This window comes from Grammomys surdaster, unplaced genomic scaffold, assembly GCF_004785775.1.
Source record: "Grammomys surdaster isolate TR1022 unplaced genomic scaffold, NIH_TR_1.0 126051, whole genome shotgun sequence".
Classification (NCBI taxonomy): domain Eukaryota; kingdom Metazoa; phylum Chordata; class Mammalia; order Rodentia; family Muridae; genus Grammomys; species Grammomys surdaster.
In genome coordinates, this window is record NW_021620862.1 from 463320 (window position 1) to 489114 (window position 25795).

At 38.7% G+C, this 25795-nt stretch overlaps 1 protein-coding gene across 2 annotated transcripts in view; it reads left to right on the forward strand.

The window, feature by feature from the left end:
• Positions 1-25795, forward strand: part of Fmn2 (formin 2) — a 339367-nt gene that overhangs the window by 96619 nt on the left and 216953 nt on the right. Inside the window, exons 5-6 of one of the 2 annotated variants that reach the window (XM_028755264.1) lie at positions 9091-10658; positions 12990-13134. The exons of the other annotated variant lie outside the window; for it this stretch is intronic. Of the exons in view, the coding sequence (XP_028611097.1) occupies positions 9091-10658; positions 12990-13134 (1713 nt within the window). The remainder of the gene's footprint in view (positions 1-9090; positions 10659-12989; positions 13135-25795) is intronic. 2 annotated transcript variants of the gene reach the window in all.

Here is a 25795-nt window from a genome sequence, read left to right on the forward strand (position 1 = left end):
GGGTATTTTTAAAATTGCTTTGGGGATAACATTTTTTATGTGTGACTTGTGTGGGTACATTTTATAACCATAACAGACCTTAAGTCAAACTGCTAAAGAAATGTTAGCTATTGAAGTGAGAATAGCAGGTATGAGTCTCCTCAGGGAAAGTACCTTATTCAATGACTTAGTTTCCTATCTGTAAAATGGGCTTATAAATTGTTCCTATCTGAGGAGCTCTGAGGGATTTAAGTGTATTAGTCATGTGAAAGATCTGAAGAACTTAAGGCATGTAGTCAATACTCAGATTGTTAGTTGATATCACAGCAGAGTGATAGTCTCTATGGTGTGTTTATTTTTAGTCAATATTGAGGATCGAGCTCAGGGTCTTTTTTGTACATGCTTAGCCAATGCTGTACCATTGAACTAACTCCTCATTAGCCATGGATTCTGTATTTGTGAACTCACCTACTGGCTAAAGTTGATTGCAGTGCTTACATTTCTTTGGTGTTTGTGGTCATTTGCAAACCTGTCGAATGTGGTTAAAAATCTTTACTCTGTGAAGTATGTAGTTTCCTAGGTAAATTTGAACAGAGGGAAGTCTGTAAACAAGTATACTTTGTGTGGTCTATAAAATGACTCACCTTGCACATTTCTGTAGTATTTCCTTGGTAATTTCTGTGCTCAAAATGGGTTTACACTTAATGTTAAAATGTTGTTGGCATTTCTAAGTGTCAGAAGGCCTTGATGGACCTAGTAAAAAGACTACATGTTAATCAAGCTTTGTTCTAGCAAAAGTTCAAGTGTCCTGGGCTAGTGTTAGTGTTCAGTGTTAGTGAATCAACAACAGGTCTTAAGACATTTAAAAATAAAAGGTACACATGGGTTATGTAATAAGATGTTACCCAAGGCTTGCAGGAATCTGGAATCCAATCTTGTATTTTCTTTAGGAGAAGTGCTTCAGCATTGAATAATTGAGGATTTTCAGAGACCTTGCTTATGATGAGTTTGAAGAACACAGGTTGAGTATATCTTATTTAATCCTCACAGTATTCCCTCTGCAGTGGGCCAGATGGGTAATGGGGTGTTAGTCACAGTTTAAAGGAGGATAGGCTTATGTCAGCTTGTGGTTTCAGGCTTTAGTCCATGGGCTCTTGGCTGTGTTGCTTCTAGGCCCAGGCTTGGTGAAACAAAACACAAAGGAACAGTGCATAGTGGAGCAAAGTGGCTCAACTCTGGGTGGACAGGTGACAAAACCTTATCAAACAGCCTGGGCTGGGTTGCCTCCAGAAACATGTAGCTAGTGATATACTCCCTCCAAGCAGATGCAGTGTCCTGGTTAGGACGTCATGCATGGATTAATCCTTTGATGAACTTGGCACCCTCATAATCCAATCCCTCCTCAATTTCCCTATGAATTGGAGACCATGCCATCAACAGGTGACTCATTCAGGAGGAGGGTGACTCATATCTTAACTATGACATGGGCTATGTTCATCATACAGATCATTAAAGACCTTATGAGCCTTGTAAGAAATTAACGTGTTCTCAGCAAGCAGAGGCCAAAGTTTTAAATAAGGAAGTAAACTGCCTGGCAAAGGAAACTAGGATTGACAGTAAGAGGCACAGTAGAGCCAGTCAGGAGTGCAATTCTGGGTTGCTGAGAGTCTGAACTGACATCTTAAATGATGCAGTAGAATGATAACCAAGGAGGGGTGTGGGCATGGTAAACGTGCCAGGTGCAGATTAGTCTGAGAAACAGTGGTATCAGCTGAAGGCTGATTAGAAATGCAATTGTATTGCTAACCCTAGGGATTCAGACAACAGGCGAGGGTTTAACAAGCCCCTGGTGATTCTTAGAACTATTCATCATGAGAGAAGTTGGTCAGCCATTCACAGGGATTCAAAGCTTTTAGGACATGCTAGTTGGTTGGAGGATAAGATACAGTTTAAGGCAAAAGACAGGGGGTAAGATAGCAGCAGTACCAAGCAGATACAAGGCAGGATTAAAGCAGGAAGGAGAAGGAAAAACTGGAAGTAACCGGCAGAGAGGAGAGACAGTGAATGAGAAAGTGATTTCTTGATTGTATATCACCAGCTAAGTTATCCAAAGATAAAATCCCAACCCCTGCTCCTACTGAAAAGCAAAACTAAACAATAAGAGAAGGCATTAGAGAAAAAATGAGAAGGTGGAGCAGAACACTGTAGGAGCCAAGAGAGGAGAGGCTTCTATGAAGAACAACATGAGTAGGAGTCTTGAGTAATTGTCATAGCCAGGAATAAGGCTGCAGTGTTTGATAATAAGAGCATCAGCAGCATTGGGAGAGCAACTGTGTTAGCATGGCAGGGCTTAGGAACTCTCCACCATCAACGAGAGGTCTTAATCCATTGAGTTTGATCTTCTCTAGGATTTGCTGGCATTTGACAGCAGTTGGGTGTTAGTGTAAGGAAGTAAGTGTTCAGGAGATGGCACCTTCCATCCACAGATCATGAGAGAGTCACACTCATTAGAGTGCTTTTCTGTCTGCTACTGTCTGGGTAAATGTGGAGATGCACTTTCCAGCAGTCTGCTAGAGAATATTAACTCAATAGCTGGACGGAAGTTCCAAAAGTATGAGAATGAGATGGGCAGATTCTTTCCTTTTATTGATCTGATTTCATGTTACCTCTGCTCTTTCGCAAATATATTAATACTTCTCTCAGGGTTTCTTATCAATGACTCCTATAGCCTTTGCATCAATCTATTGGTCTTCTGTTATGCTTCATAACAAGAAGATGACCAGTTAGCCAGTTTTTATTTCTAACTTGTCTTCCTCGCATGTATGTCGCGTGTCCTATGGTATAAAATTTACCAGATTCATTTTTTTTTCATCTTGGGTTAAGCACATTATAATTTTCAACAACTTAGAATTCATTTTATTATAAAGTTCAGAGGTTCTGTGGAGATGTATCAGTGGAGGAGTACTCCCTTGTAGCTTAAAGACCCAAGTTCTTCAGAGCACCCACATTAAAAGCTGTGTGAGGCACCCATAACTCCAGTACTATGTGTAGGGTGGAGAGAGGTGATTTCTGGGACTTCATGGCCACCAGGCTAGCTGAAAAAAATGGTAATCTTCAAGTTCATTAAGAAACCTGTCTCAATGAATAATGCAGAGAATGATAAATAAAGATTCCAGTATCCAGCTCTGGACTCCATAGTGCCCCTCCTTCTCTCTTCCCTTCCCTTCCTTCCTTCTCTTCTTCCCTTGGCCTTCTACTCTCTCCCTCCCATAGATTTTGTTTGAACTCTGAAAAGCTCTTGTTTTCTGTAATGAGTTCTACTTTAAGAAACCCCTGAAAAATTATTTATAATTTCTCATATATCATATGTCCTAGTATTTTCCCCTTTCTTCAAATTTGCCCTAAAATTAGAAATTGGTTGCATTTTACTTTTTGTAAGTAATCATACTTGTTTAAATTCAGGATTTACTTTCTATGGGATCCTGTCTAGCATACATTAAGTTATTGTAAATCTGGAATGCCATTGGCTTGTTTCAAAACCTTACTTTTTTTTTAAAATTCAAAACATGACAGATAAAATTTATATGGCTTGCTGAAGAGTAAGCTTCCTCTTGTATAGATGTATGTAGTGTCCTACTTTGTCAATAAAGGGGTGTAAAAATCAACAGAACTTGTAAATCTGAGTAAGGTAGACAATGAATTATGTGTCTCATATCACCATTTACAAAGTCAATTTAGTATTAACTAACCAGTGAGTAGATTTATATTGTAGGCTCTGAGAGGACCATGTTGTCACAACATAATAAAGCTTTAAAAATGTGCCCATTAGCTTCTCAGCAAAATCTTGCTTGAGTGTATCTTGGCTCCTTTTGTGACAATTGTAACCTTAATGTTACTGTTATGTGTTCTTTTTCTGGGAATCAAATGAGCTTGCACTTGGGAACATGTTTTTGGCAAACATTTTATTCTCTCAATGGCATTTTGTATTTTGCGATATTCAAGTGTTCAAACAATTTATAAGAACTGACCATCACCACCCACATTTAAGATTATACAGGAATAGAAAATTTTTTGGCTATGTGATTGCGTAGAATTTTTGAGCCAAATAGGAGAGCAGCGTCTACTGCTCTCGATGGTTTAGGGAATTGAAACAGTATTTGTAAATGCAGATAATCTCAAAATTGGTAATACATAATTATATTGCTTTTTATATTGTTTAAAATAGGTTTGTCTGAATCTAAAAGGAGATAGCTATTATATAGATTCTTCATAAAATGAAACAACTATACTTTGCCCTTCTTTTAAAGAGTGATGTAATATTTATAGCTATTGCCATGAGCATTGGATAAACTGTTTCATAATTCTGGAAATACTGAGAGCATTTTTGTAAAGGGTAGAAGCCTAAGATAACAAAGTATATTACTCCAATGTCAAGTCCTTTGAGAATTGGATAGACATCTAGTTGTAGTCTGAGAGATGGAAGATTACATTCCAGGCACTGGACACAGGGAACAGGCTCCTAACTTGAGGACTTTTTGTGGACCATGGAGTGCCTGGCAGTCTCTTAGAGATTAAATTGTGACTTTGTCAGTGGGTGGCCCCTGCAGATCTCCTCTTCCTGTGGGCTTGAGCATAGAATATTTGCTTACATGGCCAGAAGACAGCCATGCCTTTTTGTTGATAATGACCGATATTTACCATGTAAATTACTTAAAAAAAAAAGATAACCCATGGAGAAATCAACATTACTGTTGACAAGCAGAGCAGCCTTCCCTAAGAATACAACAGAAACTGTTGCCATGGGTGCTCTGAGTTAGTCCTCTGAAAGAGCCAGCCAGCCCTTCATAGATGACCCTGGATAAGGAAGGGCAGATAAGATTCTTTGATGACTCTTAACTTAGTTGAGAACTGAAAATCTTACATTTTGGCTTTAGAAGAGCTTAATTACTCTGCTTCCAAGATAGAAAAAAAGAAGATTGTAACTTCCAATATTTCATGGTCAAAAAGGGAATGCAAATCCTGGAAAACTGTGGGTTTTTCTTTTCCTCTGAAATAAAGATAAGGTAAAAAGTAGGAAAATCTCTCTGATCTCATCTTTTCTTCCTTTTTCTTTCTCTATAAACTTACCTGTAAGAAAAAGCTCTGTAAAAGGATATTATCACTTATCTTTGTAGTGTGATTATTAATATCTTCAAGAATTCCTTAACTCTGTTCCTTCCTGGCACCATACAACTAATTATGATCTTTATTATGTATTTATTATTAGAACTTTATCATATCATTATTTCCTCTACCATTTCTTAATTCTACTTCTTACCATGCCATACACTTGAAAATCTTTGAACCTTAAAGAATGTGTATATTTCTATTTATCAGTTCCTTATGTTCTCAACTTTTTTATTATTTAAGTGTATTACTTAACTCTTTATTTTAAAAAGTGAATAAAATACATAAAAATACATATTAGTACATTGAATATGTATAGGTAAACCTAAGGTTACAACTATGTAATCTCAGCTACTCAAAGGCTGATGCAGGGGGGTTTACAAGTTCAAAGACTGTCTGGACTACAGAGAAATTTAAAGTCAGTCTGGAAAATTTAGTGGAAACTGCCTCAAACTTAAAATGAAAGACAAATCAGTTTAGTAAGGGCTAATGGTACAGTGTGCATGAGGTCCTAGCTTCAATACCTAGTACCACAAAACAAACAAACAAACAAACAAAGTATATGAGTAAATTTAATACTTAACGTGTTCAGCTCAGCCCTAAGTCCTTCTCCTTCCTCACAAAGCATCCTTACTATTTCCTGCTCTCTAAACTATACTTGTAATACAACATTTAGAAGGTTTAGTTTATCAGTGGTCTCATGATATTTTAAGCCACACAATGCAAATGCATTGTGAGGGGAAATTGCTAATCTCTTAGAAGCTGTAGCATCAGAAAAAGTGAAGATGGATCGTTTGAATACTGTATCATAGGATCATATATTTACCCAAATGTTTTTACTGAAAATACTTTTAATTATATATTTAGCTTTGTCTATGATAAAACTTAATTTTTCTTCTCTCCTTCTATTCATTCCATGGTTCACATCTAAGACTTTATGCATGCTTGACAAATAGTCTACTACTGAGCCACAGCCTCAGTCCCAATAGTAATTGATACGGTCAGTTAGCTTTTAAATTTTACTCTTTTGGAAAAGAACCCAATTCATTTCCCCCGTGCAACCTAATCTGAAAAATTGGCATCATTTCTACCAATTAGGCTTTGAAGCTGAATGAGTTGAACACATGAGAATGCTGCTTGATAAGATGTTTTAGTGGATAAATTGGAAAGTTCGAAGGATGTTCCTCTAAGCTGAAAATTTCATCTTTTGAATCTTAGTCAACCCAGAAATCTGAAATTTTTGAGGTGACAGTCACAAATTAAGAGTGCAAGTTGTATATTTTTTCCAGAGAAGCTTCAGGTATTCAAATCCCCACTGTCAGTCACACTCAGCATGGCCCTTAGTGTTTTCTACTCTAAATCACTCTGTGATATCATCTAACAGGTTAAACCTAGCTGCAAGGGAATCTCTAAGTGGCATTTTCTTCCCATTTCTACAAACTGAAGAAGTAAGCATTTAGTTGGGCTAGCCAATAATTGCAACATTATCTAGAGTGGATTCCACTCAAGAGATTGTCCTAAGCAGTTCTGTCCCAGTGAATGAGAACTGGCTCCAGGATGGTGTGGCACCGAAGGAGGCAGACAGCTCGATTTATTAGATACTTACTCACAGAACTGTGGTCCTCAGAGACAGCACAAACACCATATCCTCTTGATTAGAGTCAGAAGTAAAGTTGTGTATATTGGTGAAGTCAAATCCAAGCAAGAGCACAACTGGTTTATTTCACATTAATATTAATGTCAGGGACATTCCTAGCATTAGAGCCCAGTCATAAACCTCCACATACTGCTCTAATATTCTTGTCTTTTACAGTGTGCTGGAAAACTAAGGGAAGGCCAATGAGGGTTATGTAAGAATAATCAGGATATTATAGCCCAACATGGCTGTAGCCATGTCAAAGTGAATCTCTCCAGAAGACTTTGTCTGGTACCAGTTTTCTTGTGCAATATGATTCTTTTTAACCTCTTGCTGGCTGGCTATATAATTAAGAATTTTAAAATCTTCAAATATTCCCTGTTGCTGTTACTATAACTCCTATTGTCACTAGCTTTGAGTATGTTTGAGTAATGGTCTGTGAATATGGGGACATAAATCTTTGTTAGAACTATAACTGTTAGTTATAAGTGATATGCAGACAATATAATATAATCATTTTCTTATTTCACTTTATTTTTCTAGATGTCCAATAATTTTATTCTAGTTTCACTATATTTAAATTGATGATAAAAATGGATTAACTTTGTTAACAGCATTTAAGAATTAGGTTTGGGAAATCATTTCTGTAGGCTTTTTTTAACTGAATTTCAATCATCAATAAATCTAAATTTGCACTTATTCATTTGTTTATTTTATGTGTGTAGGGGCACATGAATGTCATCATGAAAGGCAAAAGACAACTGTCAGCAGTAGGTTACCTCCTTCTAGCATGTAGGTTCTGGAGATCAAACTCAGGTTGCTGGACTTGGTACTAAGTGCCTTTACTTGCTAAGCCATCTCACTGGTTCCTCAAGGAACCTTTTTATAATCATCTGTGGAAAAGAATAAGAACTCAGATTAATATTTAGAAGCCACATTTACCAGCATGCCAGGAAAATGAGGATACTACACATTTGAGTAATCTGATGTGAAAAGAGAAAGCTGAGTGCTCAAAGACTTGTTGAGATTAGTTTCGGTGTTAGTTTTCCATTTTGGTTATGTTACTTGTGTTTGTTAATGTTATAATTATAGCATGGAGATTGATACAATGGTCAAATGAGGAATAAAATAGGATAAATTAGGGATGTCTTTTTACCATGGACTACTTAGAAAATGTATGACACTACTTGCATATATTATGGTCTTTTGTGTGGATATTGTTGGAAAGCGATGATGTAAGGATTTGTGTGTGTGCCTAAGTTTATATAAATCAAAATTTGCCCATTTAAAATATCTATCTTTATAACTTTTGGAGAACCATCAGTGAATACTTTATGAAATGCTTTGAGTAAAATATTAAAAGTATAGTAAATGTGATAACAAGATTATGACATACATTCATAATGTATGTGTCCATGACTTTATGTGTCAATAACCTATCACTTATCCTTATTGGGTAAGTGACCACTTCTAAAAGCTAATGATTGCATTTAAAATTCAAAAGTAACTTCCAGAGTCTCTGAGGAATGTCCTAATTGCATCAATTCATAGTCAGGAAGGCAAACATTTATCTTGTAGAATGTTCTTCTCTGTTCTTGGGAATAACATTATTTAGGTTTATTTCTGTTATTGTGATAAAACTCTTATCAAAATAAAGTCATTGGAACTATTCTAGTTTTATTTTTGTGATTGTGATAAGGAATTCTTACCAATATCAAGTCATCAGGTAAAAATAATATGTGTCTTATAATTCTCAGTTAAAGTCCATCATTAAAAAGAAATCAAGGCAGAAACTTGAAGCAGCTAGTCAGGGTGAATCCCCACCCAAGATCAGAGCATCTATTCATTTCTTTCTTCTCTGCTAGTTTTCTTTGCTTATCAACAGTTCAGGGCCCTGTCAGGGTGGGTACTTCCATCCTACATCAATGAAAGTAACCAAGACAACCACCCACAAACATGCCCATCAGCTAACTTGATTTAGGTGCTTCCTCTTTAACACTCTTTTCCTAGGTGATTCTAGGTTATGATAAGTTGACATTTAAAACTAACCCTCAAAGTTGCCCATCCTCAGTGACATTATATAAAGGTGAGACAGACAAGGATTTTAGGATCTAGTGAGAGTATATCTGACCCACTTTAAAATCCAAGGGTAGAAAAGAGGGTGTACACTGAAATTTCAGTAAAATCTTTCTGTGGCAGGATCTTTTTTTAAGGCAGTCTACGTGTAACTTTGTGTAATTTTCCCATTCTTCTTTAGATATTTGTATTTTTCCACTATTTTACTAATTGTGACTGTCCTTGTCTCTCAGGAAGTTTTTGATGTGAAGTCTGAAGGACAGGCAACTGTAATTCAGCAACTGGAACAGACCATTGAGGATCTGCGTACAAAAATAGCTGAGCTAGAAAAACAATATCCAGCCCTAGACTTGGAGGGACCCAGAGGCCTTTCAGAACTTGAGAATGGATTGACAGCCTCTGCAGATGTCAGCCTAGATGTGCTTGGATTGCATGGGAAGGTTTCACAGCCTCCGAGGACTCTTGAGGCAAAATCAATACAGACTTCCCCAACAGAAGAAGGTAGAATCCTGACATTGCCACTTCCAAAGGCACCACCAGAGGATCTTCCAGGGTCCTCTGCAGCTGCAAGTGGAGACTCAGCCCTTCTAACCTCACCCTCTGGATCTCAGACAAAATTCTGTTCAGAGATTTCCCTGATTGTATCTCCAAGGAGAATATCAGTACAGCTAGATGCCCAAGCAGCCATGCAGAGTGCATCACAACTACCGCCACCTCCTCTCCTTGGGTCTGAAAGTCAGGGACAGTCCTCCCAGCCTTCTCTTCATACTGAGTTGGAAACCAGCCATGAACATTCTTCTTTCTCCTCCTTTGGAAACAACTGTAATATCCCACCCGCACCACCTCTGCCTTGTACAGAGTCCTCCAGTTTCATACCTGGCCTGGGCATGGCAATTCCCCCACCTCCCTGTCTCTCTGACATAACAGTGCCTGCTCTGCCCAGTCCTAAAGCCCCAGCCCTACAACTTACCAGTCTACAGGGACCAGAAATGCTGCCAGCTCCTCCCCAACCTCCTCCTCTCCCTGGACTAGGAATACCTCCTCCTCCCCCTCCTCCTCCTCTCCCTGGAATGGGAATACCCCCTCCTCCTCCCCTTCCTGGAGTGGGAATACACCCTCCTCCTCCCCTTCCTGGAGTGGGAATACCCCCTCCTCCTCCTCTTCCTGGAGTGGGAATACCCCTACCCCCTCCACTTCCAGGAGTGGAAATACCTCCCCCCCCTCCTTTACCTGGAGTGGGCATACCCCCTCCTCCTCCTCCTCTTTTTCCTGGAGTAGGAATATCCCCTCCTCCTCCCCCTCCTCCTCCTCTCCCTGGAGTGGGAATACCCCCACCTCCTCCACTTCCAGGAGTGGGAATACCCCCTCCTCCTCCCCCTCCTCCTCCTCTTCCTGGAGTGGGAATACCCCCACCCCCTCCACTTCCAGGAGTGGGAATACCTCCTCCCCCTCCTTTACCTGGAGTGGGCATACCCCCTCCTCCTGCTTTACCTGGAGTTGCTATTCCTCCACCACCTCCTCTACCAGGTATGGGGGTTCCACCTCCAGCCCCACCTCCCCCTGGGGCAGGCATCCCCCCACCCCCACTGTTGCCTGGCTCAGGTCCTCCGTCCTCCTCACAAGTTGGGAGTAGCACTTTACCAGCAGCACCACAAGGGTGTGGATTTCTTTTTCCTCCATTGCCAACCGGGTTGTTTGGATTAGGGATGAATCAGGACAGAGAGGCTAGGAAGCAGCCAATTGAGCCTTGCCGGCCAATGAAGCCTCTCTATTGGACAAGAATTCAACTCCATAGTAAAAGGTAACCCAAAATCAAGCTTAGACCTTCACTTTCTTTCCACCAGGAGACACTTACTGTAGAACTTCATGGGGAAGTATAATTTAATGTGTTATAAATACAACTATGTAAGATTTTAACATCAGTGTTTCCTGAAGTAATTATTTAACCTTACAGACTTTTCTCTTGCAATATCAAAGGTAGAAAAAAATGGCATATTTACATCTCAGTATGAGATTAAGTTATATCTATTTATAGTGGGTTTTTTTGTTTGTTTTAAGGATAAAGGGGTCTGTTTTTCTTAGCATACATGCTTTTGCCTGTAGTTACAGGGCTTGACTACTCCATATGCTCAAACCATCTGAAGCAAGGCTTGTCTGTAAAAGCAGCCAGGGAAGAGAAGCAGGCATGTTTGTTGCACAATTAGCTTATACTCTTTGCTTTTGCTAATTAAATCCTTATTATCAACGAATGGCAAGAATGTAAATTGAAAACATAGGCAAACTGACTCTCTGGGATGAACTCTCACCTTTAAAAGGCACAAACTTGCATTAGGATTCTGTCTTGTTCATAAAATGTCTTTCTTGAGAAACACAGCACATGAAACTGCAACCAACCTATGTGTATAAAGTAACTTAACCTTGAGAGTGCCCTGGAACATCTGGGGAAACAAGGCCAGTCACACTGTCATGGGTGGGAATGGCCATCATGAAGTGACACTTTCCCACCCAGTGTGTTCAAATTTGTCCACATGCAGTCTTATCCCCAGTCTCTGAGACTGTGCTGGAAGGCTTGGTCATTAAATACAGGGGTAAAGTATGAAAATCACATGCTTTAGATGTCGTTGGCTTTTTAAATTCTATTTTATTATAATTCTTTGATATATTTGAACAAAGGAGCATGTGTTTAGGAACAGGTTCATTTCAATTTTTGTATTCCTTTCTCTTTGATAAATCTTTTCAGGAGAGGATACACTGTATATCCTGATCCCCCCTTTCCAGTCTATTCTTGGTATGAGTGTCTTACCATTTATATACATTGATGGATCTTTTTTTAAAAAAAAATTTAAGATTTATTTTAGCTGGGTAGTGGTGGCGCATGCCTTTAATCCCAGCACTTGGGAGGCAGAGGCAGGTGGATTTCTGAGTTCGAGGCCAGCTTGGTCTACCGAGTGAGTTCCAGGACAGCCAGGACTACACAGAGAAACCCTGTCTCCAAAAACAAAAACAAAAACAAAAACAAAAACAAAAACAAAAAACCAACCAAACAAAAAGATTTATATGAGTGTTCTATCTGCATGTACACCTGTATGCCAGCAGAGGGCGTTTGATCCCAATATAAATGGATGTGAGCTACCCTGTGGCCTCTGGGAATTGAGCTCAGGACCTCTGGAAGAGCAGACAGTGATCCATCTCTCCAGTCCCTGATGAATCATTCTAAACTCTAGCCAAACCCATTACTTCTGGGCCGAGGATATGATGCTTTATGTCATTATTTAACTTTTTATAAATGACATTTACTTTTTCTTAGTGACCATACAAATGACAGTGGGCAGATGGATGGCAATACACAGAGAGAGGGCATTGTTTTAGAAGCATTTGGTTTTTTATAAAGATTTTTATTTTTATTTGCATGCATGTGTGTACAGCACATGGACACAGGTACGCTTGGATACTAGAAGAGGCCGTTAGATCTGCTGGAGAGAGAGTACCAGGTGGCTGTGAGTTGCCTGATGTGGGTGCTAGAAACTGAGCTCAGGTTATCTGGAAGAGCAAGACGAGTGTTCTGAGCCATTTCTCAAGCCATTAAGATGTACATACATTCATACACACATACACACACACATGTACATGTATATGTATGTATGCACTAATCTACCAATTAATTAATTTTTTGAGATAGGATCTTATACTGCAGCTCTGCCTGGACCTAGAACTTGCTATTTAGCCTAAAATGACCTTGAACACACAGTGATGGGATTAAAGGTGTTTACTACCTCACCTAGCCTTGGAGATACTTACTTTTCTTTAACCCTCAATTAACCTGCTAGGCTAAGTCAAATTGAGATGTAAGAAATCAAGCCTTCCTTGCCCCTCTTGCCAATGTTGATAGCAGCTTGCTTTGATTTTGTCATGGGGCAACTTCATAATGAGGAGTATCAGAAAATTGTGACTGAGCAAATGTCTTATTCATGTAGATGCCATTTTAGCCTTTTTATCAAGTTGATAACATATTCTTTCTTCCTTATTTTTCTTATTTCAGTTCTTTTTCTCTATTCTCTGTGTCCTCTTTGCTTTTGCTCATCATGATGTAGGACTTTGCATAGCCCTTTATTGTTCTTTTCATTAATTTTAGAGACTCCAGCCCTTCACTTATTTGGGAAAAGATTGAAGAGCCATCTATAGACTGTCATGAATTTGAAGAATTATTTTCTAAAACTGCAGTAAAGGAAAGAAAGAAACCTATTTCTGACACAATATCAAAGACAAAGGCCAAACAAGTAAGTATTTCTGTGCTTTCTGATTGTAGGGGTCTTCCAAGACAGTTTGAACTTTCATTAGAAAAGAAGCCTTGAAATGGTTTATGATTGGTGTCTCCTTGGAACTTCCATAGATAGCAAGGAATGGCTAGAAGTTTAGAATGTGTTGTTCAGTAAGATCAACCCAGGAAAAGCAGGTTAAACTGTCCAGAGAGACCGCCCTGACTATTTTCCATTGGTACATATATCCAGACCTTGCACCATTGCTAATTATTATTGTTCTTTTTCTTGATTTAAGTTCATCTGAGTGTTAATATCCATGGAAAGAGGCCAGCAAAGAATAAGCTTTTGCCATTATAGCTTAAATGGATGCTGTTAAAACCCAGCTACAACTTTAAGCTGCACTTAAAATATGGAAGAAAGTCTTGTCACCTTCTAACATTTTTATTATTTCATGGTAGATCTTTTGATCTAACCTGTGACATGAATCAGAAAAAGTAAGAAAATAGGGTGTCTGAAGAAACAGGTTTGTGAACGTTTTGAAAGGGTAGACCCATTGGACTTGGTCATAAAATGACACTCTAAATTTAGTCTCAGGATGCTATCCATCTAGATATGGCAAATCTTCACAATAGTGAGCTGGAGATATTAGACATTGCTAACGGTGCCGATTCTTCACCATGGAATGGAGGAATATCCATCTTTGTGAGGGGTGGGAAGCAAGACATTCTGGAAGAGGTCATTCTTAGTGATAAGAAATGAGACCATGTCTCAGTATTCTCACCCAATCCCAAAATTCAGTGACAGCCAATGGGTCAGTTCCTAGACCTTCTGCATCTGACCTGAAGTTGCAACAAGGTACATGGAACTGCATTGCTTCTGTTAATATTTCAGAGCAGACAACACCTCCACATTGGACATTGACAAATCCATCCAGGGATGGATGGATTAGAATGGAACAGATTAACTCGTGGAATCCATAGCAGATTAGGTGGCCAGGCTAGCACTAGACATCTTGTAAGGATAAAAATCTAGTCAATATATTCATCTTTTACTCAATTTCAGAAACTATTATACTGCATTCTAGAAGCGTCTAGTAGCCATTGATCAATACTAGTAAACATGACCCTACCTTCATCTTTACCAACTATTAAAACTATGTATTAAATTAACTGATGAGCTGAATGAGAGAGAAAGGCTTTATAAATATGCCTGTCTATCCTTATAGAGACTAAGATTTAGAAAAGCATTTGTTACAATAATCAGTCCAAGGTGATACTAAGGTAATGGAAGGATCCAAATTTTCTCTAAGAGATACATATTATTAATGACTCTTCAAGTGATGCAGTTGTATAGAGCACTCAGGTTGGATCATCTTACCTCTTCTCATGGACCATGCCAGAGATGGAAAGTGGTTCATGTAAAAATGGGGCAGAAAGTGCAGAATTTGGAGAGAGCTGCATAGCCAGACATTCACTTGAGTATAGTGTGGGAAGTCTCTTCTGCAGGGACTGAATACTCAGGTAAACAAGTCATTGCCTCTGCATCTCCTAATACCAGAAGCTTCATTAAATGAATTCAGATGAGAAAGATAGCTCCTGTTTTGGCTGTCATTGTAGGATTTCTGTATTTGATATATAGTATTCAGGTTTTGCTTACTGAAGTATAACTTGTATCTCATCAAATCTTCAAATTAAAGTTGTTGGCATGAGATGGCCTCTTTCCATATAAGCACTGCATCTATGTTGAATACCACTCCGGCAGAATTACCTCATTCTGTCACCAAGAGGTTTTGTAAACTCCCCTGCCCCACACTGTAACTCCTGATAAGCTTTTCAGTGTCAACTTGGCCTGGTATTAGAACTGAGTTCAAGTCTGCTTTTTAGGAGATAAAAATTCTTTTTGTTTTGTGCTGGAAAATCTGCTTCAAAAAGATAAAGGGAGAAAAATAAAACCTAATTTTGTTTCATTTGGATGCATTTGGAAGAAAAAATGTTTTTATTCTATTTCCTTGATAAATTCTGAATCTTGTTTAGGAAAGTATATTCTCAGGATATGTTCATGGACATTCTCTTATATGGAAAATATATACTTGTGATATGAGCACACATTTTGCTGTCTCATGATTCATTTCCAGTAAAATGAATAGCTTTTAACACCAATGCTTTTATGGAGGTATTTCAAGAAATTCTTAGTATATACAATGGAAAATGGAAGTTCTGCTTTGCTTTAAATATTTAAAAATCACAAAAAGATTTTCCTGTGATCTGTCTTCTTGCAAGGAAGGTTATGGTGTAAAGTATTGTTGTTTAACAGTCCCTGGAATATCTCCAGTGTCATAGTGGAGATGTTTCCAGTGTGATCTTAGAAGGTTCCTCTGCTTAGTACACTGCCTTCTGGGATATTGAGAAAGAGGGTGATACTCTGGATAGCACAGTGAGTCTTCTGTTGTGTTTCTATATTCTCTTTGCTCAAAAAAAAAAGAGAGAAAACCCTGAAGAGACAACAATTTATATTTCACTCTTGAAACACATCTTCATCTTTATTCTCGCTATGCTCTTTCCTTATCTTTATTTTGAAGTAATATGCATCAGGAAGTCAGCTGCAAAGGTGAGAGGACTTGATCAGAGGACAGCCTGACAGGATTGTGGATGAATATATGAGTATGGGATGACGTCAAATTGAATATAAATCTAGCCCAAAAGAATAACAACCTTATCTCTTAAGAAATAGAAGCAAAACTAGAAACAACTCATTTGGTGCTTGTGTCTGACCTTTGTAGACTCTGGCCCAGTTTTAAAGGATATTTTAGAGCCAGGAAACATTTAACCTACTCTCTTCCCTCCTGTTTCGGTCATCAATATGAATATAAGCAATGGCCCTGTTACCTCCTGGTTTTTTATCATTAAATAAACAAATTCCGAGCTTGTGATCAGTAACATGAGAGAATTTTATTCAGAAAGCCTTTCTTAATTAAAATAAAATGCATCAAACCAGCAGCTTCTAGTCAATTGCACGTCCAGTGAAATCAGAAGGAAATATATATTTTTTTTGGGAAATGTGGGAAATAGCTGCTACATAGCAGTGGATGCACAAACCACAAGTTACATTGTGCCAGCAATTTGCCGTGCACCCTTACTTCTCTCTTATCTCATTTAACAACCCCTCCCCGCCACACTTATGAGATGGATAGACATTGGCTCATGTTACAGAGAAGTGCTGCAGGAGAAAGGTTTCCATGATATTCCAAGCTTACTAAGAGCACAATACAGTTCAATCTCCAGCCATTTTCCTCCAGAGTATTTGTTCTTCATAATTAAATGATAAATATGAATATGAAATACCTTCTTTAAATATATATGGAGTCTCCAATGATGAATTTGAAAAATGACTTTGTATTTATACTGTGTGTTAAATATTTAATGAACTGTAATTAGACTTATATAATTGTATGTGGAAATACTTTGTGGGGGGAAAAACCTTTTTCACATTCTAATAGATTTTTAAGGAGAAGTTCATAGACTATGATGCCATGCAATGTGACATTTTCTCAGTTAAATAAAAATGTATCTAATTGATGCCTGCCATGAACATATAAACTTCTGTAAGCAGTACAAAGAAGGATGATTTGTGACATTTAAAGAGTGAATAGAGGCAGTTAACCACTGTGCTTACAGTTAGGTGATGTGATTTTTATTTGCCCTACAACACATAACAGCCTCTCTCCAGGAAGCCACCAGCAGGTAGTATCTAATCCTAGCAGAGAGTGATGGAACATGCTACCCACAATATAAATGTACACACCGAGGGCAGTCTGAGTATTAAAAGAATCTGTGTGATTTTTCTACATATTGGCTGATATGTGAATAACCACATATTGTGATAAATTTTATCATAGATTTTTTCTCTTTGCCAGGTTGAAATGTCTTCCCAGAGTTAGGGAGAAAAACTATTTAGGAAGGTTAAATATATCCTATAAGGGATATATTTCAGCCTTTGAAAATGTGGTTAGGAAAAAAACCAGAAAAATCGTGTTATGATATGGAGAGGCAGTGAATGGGTTTGTTAAAATTCACATTTAGTACAATTGTGCTAAGGGGTTAGGTGACTGGTGTTCTAGTCTGTCTTGCCATTGTGCATTATCACCTAAACTAAAATTTTCATGTAAGAAACGTTCATAGTAACAGTGGGCAAAAGAACACCCACAGCCACTGATCCAGGTCGGAGTGCCTAACAGAACCTCTGGGCACTGCTTCTCCAAATGGCAATCGCCTTTAAAATACTACTTCCTGCTGTGCCAAGGAATTTGGTAGATGTGCATACTCCATTTCTGATCTAACACTAATATAACTATGAAAAGTATAAGAGGGCATCTAGTTCACCTTTGTGTCTCTGTTTCAGTTTGATTGACTTACTGTAAGCGTCTATTTTTAGATTCAAATCCTGTTTCATTGTAATTGGTAATGGATAGGCTACCTCAAGGGTGGTAGTTCAGCGACAACCTGAGCATTAGCAGATTGGTGTTTTAGTTACATTTAGTTACATTTGACCTCAAGGGTGGTAGTTCAGCGACAACCTGAGCATTAGCAGATTGGTGTTTTAGTTACATTTAGTTACATTTGGCTTATTGACTGAACAGCTAAAATAGTTTTGGAACACCAAATCTTTTACTATGGCTATTTAGATTTGGAGAATCATAATATAAACACTTGTTACTTCGTGAGTTTTAAGATTCATTTTTATTTATGTGTTTGTGTGTGTTTGTGAGGTATATGCTTTGTGTGTGTGTAAGTTCCACAGAGGCAAGAAGAGGGTGCCAAAACCCTCGGAGCAATAGGAAGTGATCCAAAGAGAGTGCCGTGCCGAGAACTAATTTCAGGTCCTTTGCAAAAGCAGCAGGCAATCCTAGCCGCTGAGCCATTGCTCCAGTTTGTGGTACTTTATAACTTTTAACATGTGTTTTTAATATAATATATTCCAGCTGCAGGCCTTAGAATGTATTTACATAGGAAACCACATCAAAATACAAAGTTATAATTAGACAAACATAGGTTTTGTGGAATCTGGATTTGTTTTAGATGTTGAAAGATTTATTATTTTTTGAATATGCTGCTCCTATAGTTATGTGTACAGCATATCCAATCAACTCAACGAATTAAACAATAATAACCTATAGCTTTGGTTTTCTTTAGGCCAAAAAAAGGTTTATATACTTTTTAAGTAAATGACTAAAATGAAAAATCAGCAGTGTAATAAAAAAGAAAACACAATTACCTAATGACCCTTAACCTTGCTACATTTTACATTGGGGAAATGATGTTTGATAAAGTGCACCTTATTTATATAGCCTTTAATCATGCTCAAGGGTAATTTTTTTTTTGGTTTATAACCACAATACTGTATATAGTATTATTACCGTGGCAGACTAGATATATGACAAAAGGACAGTGAGTTTTAATGGCTAATATATTCTGTTTGTTCTTGTGGAGCAGCCATGAGGATTAAAAAGAGAGTATACAGTAGAACATCCATGCTAGGCTTCTGCGGCAGGTGACGGGAAATTTCTTTGTTTCTCCATTGGTTTAGAGGAGAGTAACCTTTGCAGAGAGCCCGGGAAAACACCAGGCTAGGATCTGTCCTTGGTCTTACTGGTGAAGCTGGATGTTGACAGTGACAGAACAGTTTTCACAATTGCATCTTTTAAAATTTGACCCGAAGAGCGCAGAGTCTCTCCATTTAATCAGGAGGTATAGCAAAGGGAAATTATATATTATATATATCAGAGAGGTGGCTCACCTCTGCGATCCCAGCACTTGGGCATAAATGCAGAAGCAGCTCTAATTTAAGTTATCTTTAGCTACCAACAAGTTTGGGGCCAGCCTGAGCTACAGCAGACACCATTTCAAAAAATGCATGCAACAATTATAACCCTCAAAATGCTAGAGAGAGTGCAAAGGTTTCTACTGACTATTACTAAGTCATTCAAGTTCCTAAACTGGAGTCCTTCAGATTACATGGTATATACTGAAGCTGCTAAGCACTGTGGGTGGTCATGAGGTGAACACCGTGTGTGTCTAACAGGGATAAAGGCTGCATGGATGAGATGCTACCGAAGTGAGCCTTGAAGAATTTATTTAGTTTAGATAGGCAGAGAGGATTAAGGCATGACTTTTGAGAATAAAACAGTGAGTGAAGATTTCCTTGAAGCTCATTTAAACCACAGTAAAACAGTCAATAACAAAGCAAGCCCCTCCTGGGTGCTGCTGTTTCAAACTTTCAGGGAGGTGAATATAGTTCATTCTTACCTGCTTCCCATAGTCCCTCTTGCTTCCTGCTCAACTCTCTCAGGATTGCTTTCTTAGACATGAGAATTGGAATTAAATTTCAAGGAGTTGGACTTGGACTTGGAGCCATGTTAATAATGGCAGACGTTACTTTTCTTTATCAAGGACAGCAACAGGATTTTGAATAATTGCAGACAAGTGAGGAATATATTTATATATTTGACTCGTTTACTTACAATGTTGCTAGTTTCCACCTTTTGTCTTTTGTCTGTCTGAAGAGATGATGGTAACAATAGCCAGATTTTACAGATTCTAGTTCATTTTGGCATAAGATAAAAATAATGATAAGTATTTAAAGCTACAAGTTTTAAGTTCTTATTCATGTATTTAGTTTCTTTAAAACGCTCATTGAGTTCTACGTAATGATACCATAAGGCTAAGGGTTCCTTATTTCAAGCCTTCCCATTCTGTCTTCTACTTAGTCTACTAAACTGGTGAGTTTGACCACTGAATTTTGGAGGTCTTGTTGTTTGACATGTTTATTTTCAAACTTTGATTTGACTTTTTTTTATAGCACTCCTGTTTATCAAATTAATCTTTCATATTCCATGTTGGCTTATTTCTTATTAAGCAGTTTGTTTGTATTTTCTTCAAGTTAATCCAGTTTATTCATGACCTTTTTGATTACACTGAACATATGACAATCCTTTTGAATTGAATCCTTTGCCTGCAATTTCATGTATATCATTCTTTCTCAAATCTATTCCTGTGTGGCTGTTTACTTTTGGAGAAGTCATGCTACCCTGACATGATATTTCTTGTGTTATCTTTGTTGAAACTTGCACATCTGGGGCCAGCCTATTGGTTAGTATTTTTCAAAAATCTATATTATTTCATTTAAATATTTATAGTGTCCAGGTAGAACTAAGTTTTGATAAAGTTGAAGTGTAGTTTCTTCCTAGGAGACTATGGATGTCACTCAGTAGCTTGACACTCAGCCCAGGGACTTAGGCATGCTGCCCAGAACCACTCTCAGAGTAGAAAACATTTGTTTTATAAATAGGCCAAGGATATGCTTTGTAGAGCACAGTATGGTAAGGTGGGAGGGGTGCATTGTCAGACCCATGCTGAGGCATCCCTTCCCTTTGACAGGTATAGTGTAGATTAGAGTTTAGAGTCTATCTGGGTATGGGAAGGAGAGTAGAGGAGGGAGGAGAGAGAGAGAGAGAGAGAGAGAGAGAGAGAGAGAGAGAGAGAGAAGAAGGGTAGGAGAAGGAGGGAGGGAGAGAGAGTGTGAAGAAAAAGAGGAGGAGGAGGAAGAGGAGGAAGAGGAGGAGGAGGAGCACTAGTCCAGGAATAGGTGGAAAGAGGGAGGAGAGTGTTGGGTGGAGCATAGAAGGGATACCAAAAAGAGTAAACACAGATGATGGAAGAAACAACTGCAGGTGGTGGATAAAGCAAGTGCAAAGACAGAATAGTAGCCAATTAAAAGCAATCACCCTTCCACCCCACACACAGACAGCAGTAACTTCAGAGAGCAAGGACAGCACTCTTAAGATGTTGTGGTATGACTTCCCTAAGGGTGAATATGGAAAGCAACTAACCAGAGAGAAACTAGCTCTTCCTATCAGAAAAACAGAGAAAGAAAAAAAAGAAGACTTAGTTAAACATGGCAGAGAAAACAAAGGATAGGAAATACTAGCAACCCATAATAGTGAAAACAAATACTTTTAGATGGCATAAGATAAGAGAGGAGAGAGGAATGAGGTGGGTTGAAGAGTTGGCGCTTATTTGAAGACCCCACTCAGGAGAGTAAAATGGTGGAAGACAGAGAGAAGAATGGGAAAGAAAGAATGGAACATTAAAAAACAAAATAAAACAAACCCAACAAACCCACTAAGCGCTAAGTGAGTAGTTTATATCTGCACACTCCATATTTGAGATGCTTTGATAGGGAGATCAGAAGCCTCAACCATCCCATTCCTTCTGCTAATGCCAGAGATAGGGGTGGGAGGAGCAAGAGGGGGAGGGAGTGCAGGAGGGAGGGAGGACTGGAGGAAAGGAAAGAGAGCTTCAGGTCACAAAGAGGGGAATAGAGGAGTAAAGACCAAGAGGGATGATATAAAATAAGACAAGAAAAATAGCTAAAATAGTTTAAATAATGTAAACAAAAACTGGAAAAACAAAACAAGAAAGAAACTGGTCGCCTTCATCCCAGGGTGTCACTCCATGGGTGAGTGCCTTGCCAAGGAGCTTTCTTTCTTTTCTTGTTTTTTTGAATTGGCTCCTTGTGGTGAAATGGAACCTTTGTTTTATTTGGCCTCCTGTGCTGGTGTTTGTTTTCTCTGCCAGCAACAAGGACCTGTGGTTTGTGGCAAGTAGTTGTCCTGAATGTGAATCAAGGTCAAAGCATCTTTGACTTCCTAACTAACTCTTGACCAGTCTCTTTTCTTGAGGTTTTTTTTTTTTTCCTTCAGTGTGACCCTAGATACATAGGTATAGGAAAATGTACATATCTAGCATGTAGTGATAATAAATTATAAAGAAATTTATCAAGGCAATTTTGGTATACATTGATTTCTTACCATTAAACACTAAAGTAAATTTGTATACTAATGAGATAGTTATCAGTGTATTGTTTTACATAAAGAATCAAATGCTGGTTAAATATTTGATACTCCAAAACAAAGGGCATCTTCAATATTTTTCAGAATTAACTAATATTTTTACTTATAATCAATGTGTGAGTGGTACTTCATCATATATATAGCATAGAATGAAAGAAAGTTCTTATGCCGGGCGGTGGTGGCGCACGCCTTTAATCCCAGCACTTGGGAGGCAGCACTTGGGAGGCAGAGACAGGCGGATTTCTGAGTTCGAGGCCAGCCTGGTCTACAGAGTGAGTTCCAGAACAGCCAGAACTACACAGAGAAAGCCTGTCTCAAAAAACCAAAAAAAAAAAGAAAAGAAAAGACAGTTCTTTGGGGCCATTTTTAAAATTGGTAGAAATTTTGTCCCAGCTCCAAGCCAAAATTCCTGGTATGAGTTTTTATGAAACCTATCAGCAATTCAAACAGCAATTTAAAAATGTTGAATGTTCTAACACAATACAGTCCAAAGATGCATTAATTTGATACGTCTATGCTGAAGAATGGTGATCATCAGGTTTTTTTCTCTTTTTTAAAATTCCTTGACCATTGTATACATGAATATAAATTTCACCCTGTCTCCCCAATTCAGTCTCTCTGCTGTCTCCCTCTCCCTCTCCCTCCTCCCCTGCCTCTCTCCTTCCTCATCTTTCTTTCCTTCCTTACTCATCTCCTGTTGCCCTGTCTCATTCCTGTTGTCATTTCCTCCTCACACTGAAACCCTTCTTCCCAACTTCCTACTGTCCTGCCTTTCATGTACAGGACTAACTGAATCTAAATAGTATTTCAGGAATGCACATGGTTGGGTTGTTATTGTCTTTTACAATTTCCAAGAGAGAAGTTGTTCCCAACAGCTTGAGAAGCAGGGATTGGAGGTGGCCTTTTTGTCTCTAGAGACTGGGCAAAGCTACTAGTGTTATGGGAGCTCCATGCTGGTTTCTTTGTGTTCTGGGCTTATGGGAGGTGTTCCTACAGATCTATCCCTAATAGATTCACTTGTCTCAGCCCATGCTTCTTCTGGGAGTTGGCTTCCATGCTGGGCTTCAGGAGAGGGAAGGAGGTAAGGCTCTTCCTATCAGCTCAGGCCAGAGTGGCTGTACTTGGAGCTCTCCGCGGTTCTGACTAAGTTTTTTTTTTTGCTCTAACTGAAGCCATGGTTCTCAACCCTTCTTGTGCTGCAACTCCTTTAGAACAGTTCCTCCTGTTGTGGTAATCCCAACCATAAAATTGCTTATATTACTAAATCATAACTGTAATTTACTACTGCTATGTATTATAATGTAAACATCTGACATGCAGAATATCTGCTATGGGACCCAGTGAAAAGGTTTTTCAACCCCTAAAGGGGTCTCGACCCACAGGCTGAGAACTTCTGAATTTACAGGCGTGCTCGCGCGTGAGAACCCCCTGGGTTCCCAGAGCACACTGTGTATGGTGGAATCCCTGTCTCCATAGCCACCCATCTGGCTTCTGATTCAACGAGGTCTTTCCAAAATGACTTCAAACCACTGATCTGGTCCAGCGTCCAAAAGAAAGTGCAGGCAGGGGTCATGGAAAGCATGTGGTATGTGGATCTTAGGATCCGTGCATGGTTGGGCCGCACATCAGCTCAGTGATGGGCCGTGTTGTTTTCCCTGTGAGTTGGCTGTTTATTTTCTGTCCTCTTCCCACTACTGGCTGGCAACCCTTGTTCCTCATTGGCCATGCTGTGCCATGCTCTCTAGCTCGTTTTCTCTTACTGTTTGATGTCCAAAATTTCTAATATCAATCACGATAGATCTGTGTGCGCTTTGTGTTGCTCTTTGTCTTTAGCCTTTTGGTTCCTGGTCTCTGAGGTTGCACTCATTCTTCTGTTTGAGATAACCTTTTCCCGTGTGGCACAAAGCCCCTGGAAATAGACTCTGACTCTGCTTGGTGTTCTGAAGCTTGCACTGCTGCCCTCCCCAGAGAGAATAGCATAGCTACTCTTCACTGTTTCTATATCCCTGAAGATTCTAACAGCCTGTGTGAGTGTTGTTCACCACCAACTTTTGCCTCTTTCTTCAACCTGTGTAACTTACACAAACTGAACAGACATAAAGTGATTTCCTTGTACTCTCAAATGTCAATTTAATGGACTTCTGATTCTGGCAATGCATAGCTCCTTTGTATGTGCCGACTAGCTTCCTCCTGTCACTCCTTCCCCCATCTCCTCTCCACTCTTATCTATCTCTCTTCTCACTTCAGTTTCTCTAGTCTCTTCCCTCCAGTTTCCTCTCTGCCTCTCTCCCCTCATTTCCCCCTGCCATATGCAGCAATAAACAGTATGATGCCTTTGTGGAAGACAGTATCCCTTGGTTGGTGACAGTTATGTGTGTCTCCATAGAGGATTTCAGCTCATTGCTTCTTTGTAGTTATAATTCCAAGATATTGGTTGTACATCTTAGCATCAAAATAGAAAAAACTTTTAAAAAACAAACAAACAAACCAAAAAAGACTTATTTTAGCAGTTTTATTGAATCCATTCATCAGAGAATAAAACAGAGCCTTTTTTTAAAAAAGGACGTATTTAGTTAGTTTTATTTTATTTATTTGAGTGCGCTATCTGTATGTATACCTGTGTGACAGAAGAGGGCATCAGATCCTATTATAGAGAGTTGTGAGACCCCATGTTGCTGTTGGGGATTGAACCCGGGACCTCTAGAAGAACAGACAGTGCTGTCTTCAGTGCTGCAGCATTTATCTCTTCAGCACCCTAAAATGCAGATTATAGCTAGAGTAAGAGAGTGTCTGAAAACTACCATACTTTCAGTACCACAAATTAAGTGATAATTCTATAAGCTTTACTACCCAGAATTCATGGCAAGTTGAATCCGAGTGATATAACTGAAGTTAAATAGAGAGCAGCAGGAGAGGTCAGACCAGGCAGAGCTCCACAGAACATTCAGCCCTTTTCTCTCTCTCTCATTTTTTCCCAGATAGCCATCAAATGGAAATGAGGGCACTATTTTCCCTAACTGATCCACTTGACTCTGTGTACACTTCTCTATTGCTCTTAGACTTTTCATATTTCTCCATATGCAATCTGATGTCATCAAACTTTCTGCAAAACATAAGGCAGTAATTCTTGGTAGCATCTTAACCTGCTAAAATCAAGACACTTTTTCTCTTGAGATTTATCTATACATTCTCATCCTACCCCCTCACAAGGCTTTTTACTAATGTTTTGTGCATGCCAGAATCTCGAGTCAGATTCACTTGGAGCTGATATTCATTACATTATCAAAAAAAAAAAAAACAAAAAGGAAAAAGAAAAAGAAAAAATGGCCTTGATTGGCAGAAGTCTCTGCAAACATTGGCATGTTCATTTTGGTTTTAAGCAAGCTTCTGCTCTTTGAACTGACAGAGAAAGGCAGAATAGCTTGTTTTATAAGTTGTGTTATGGTAATCTGGAGATGTCAGACCAACCGTTGGTTTTGTTGCTGCTGTTTGTTTTGTTTTAGTGGATTTTGTTTTGTTTTAAGTTAAAAAAATCCCATTTCAGCAATACCAGCTTCCTTAGGCTGCCACACACAAAGAAAGTTGACACAGAGATTTTCCATAGCCAATGGAACAATAAAACTCCCTCAGCCAATTATTTCCTTGAATCTCATATTAAATCTTCCAGAGAAAATACAAGACTGATATATAGGAAACTCAAATAAATTCTTTTCTTCTAAAAACAGAAATATGCCTTCCTACTCTTTTATTAAATGTGAATGAAATGTGTTT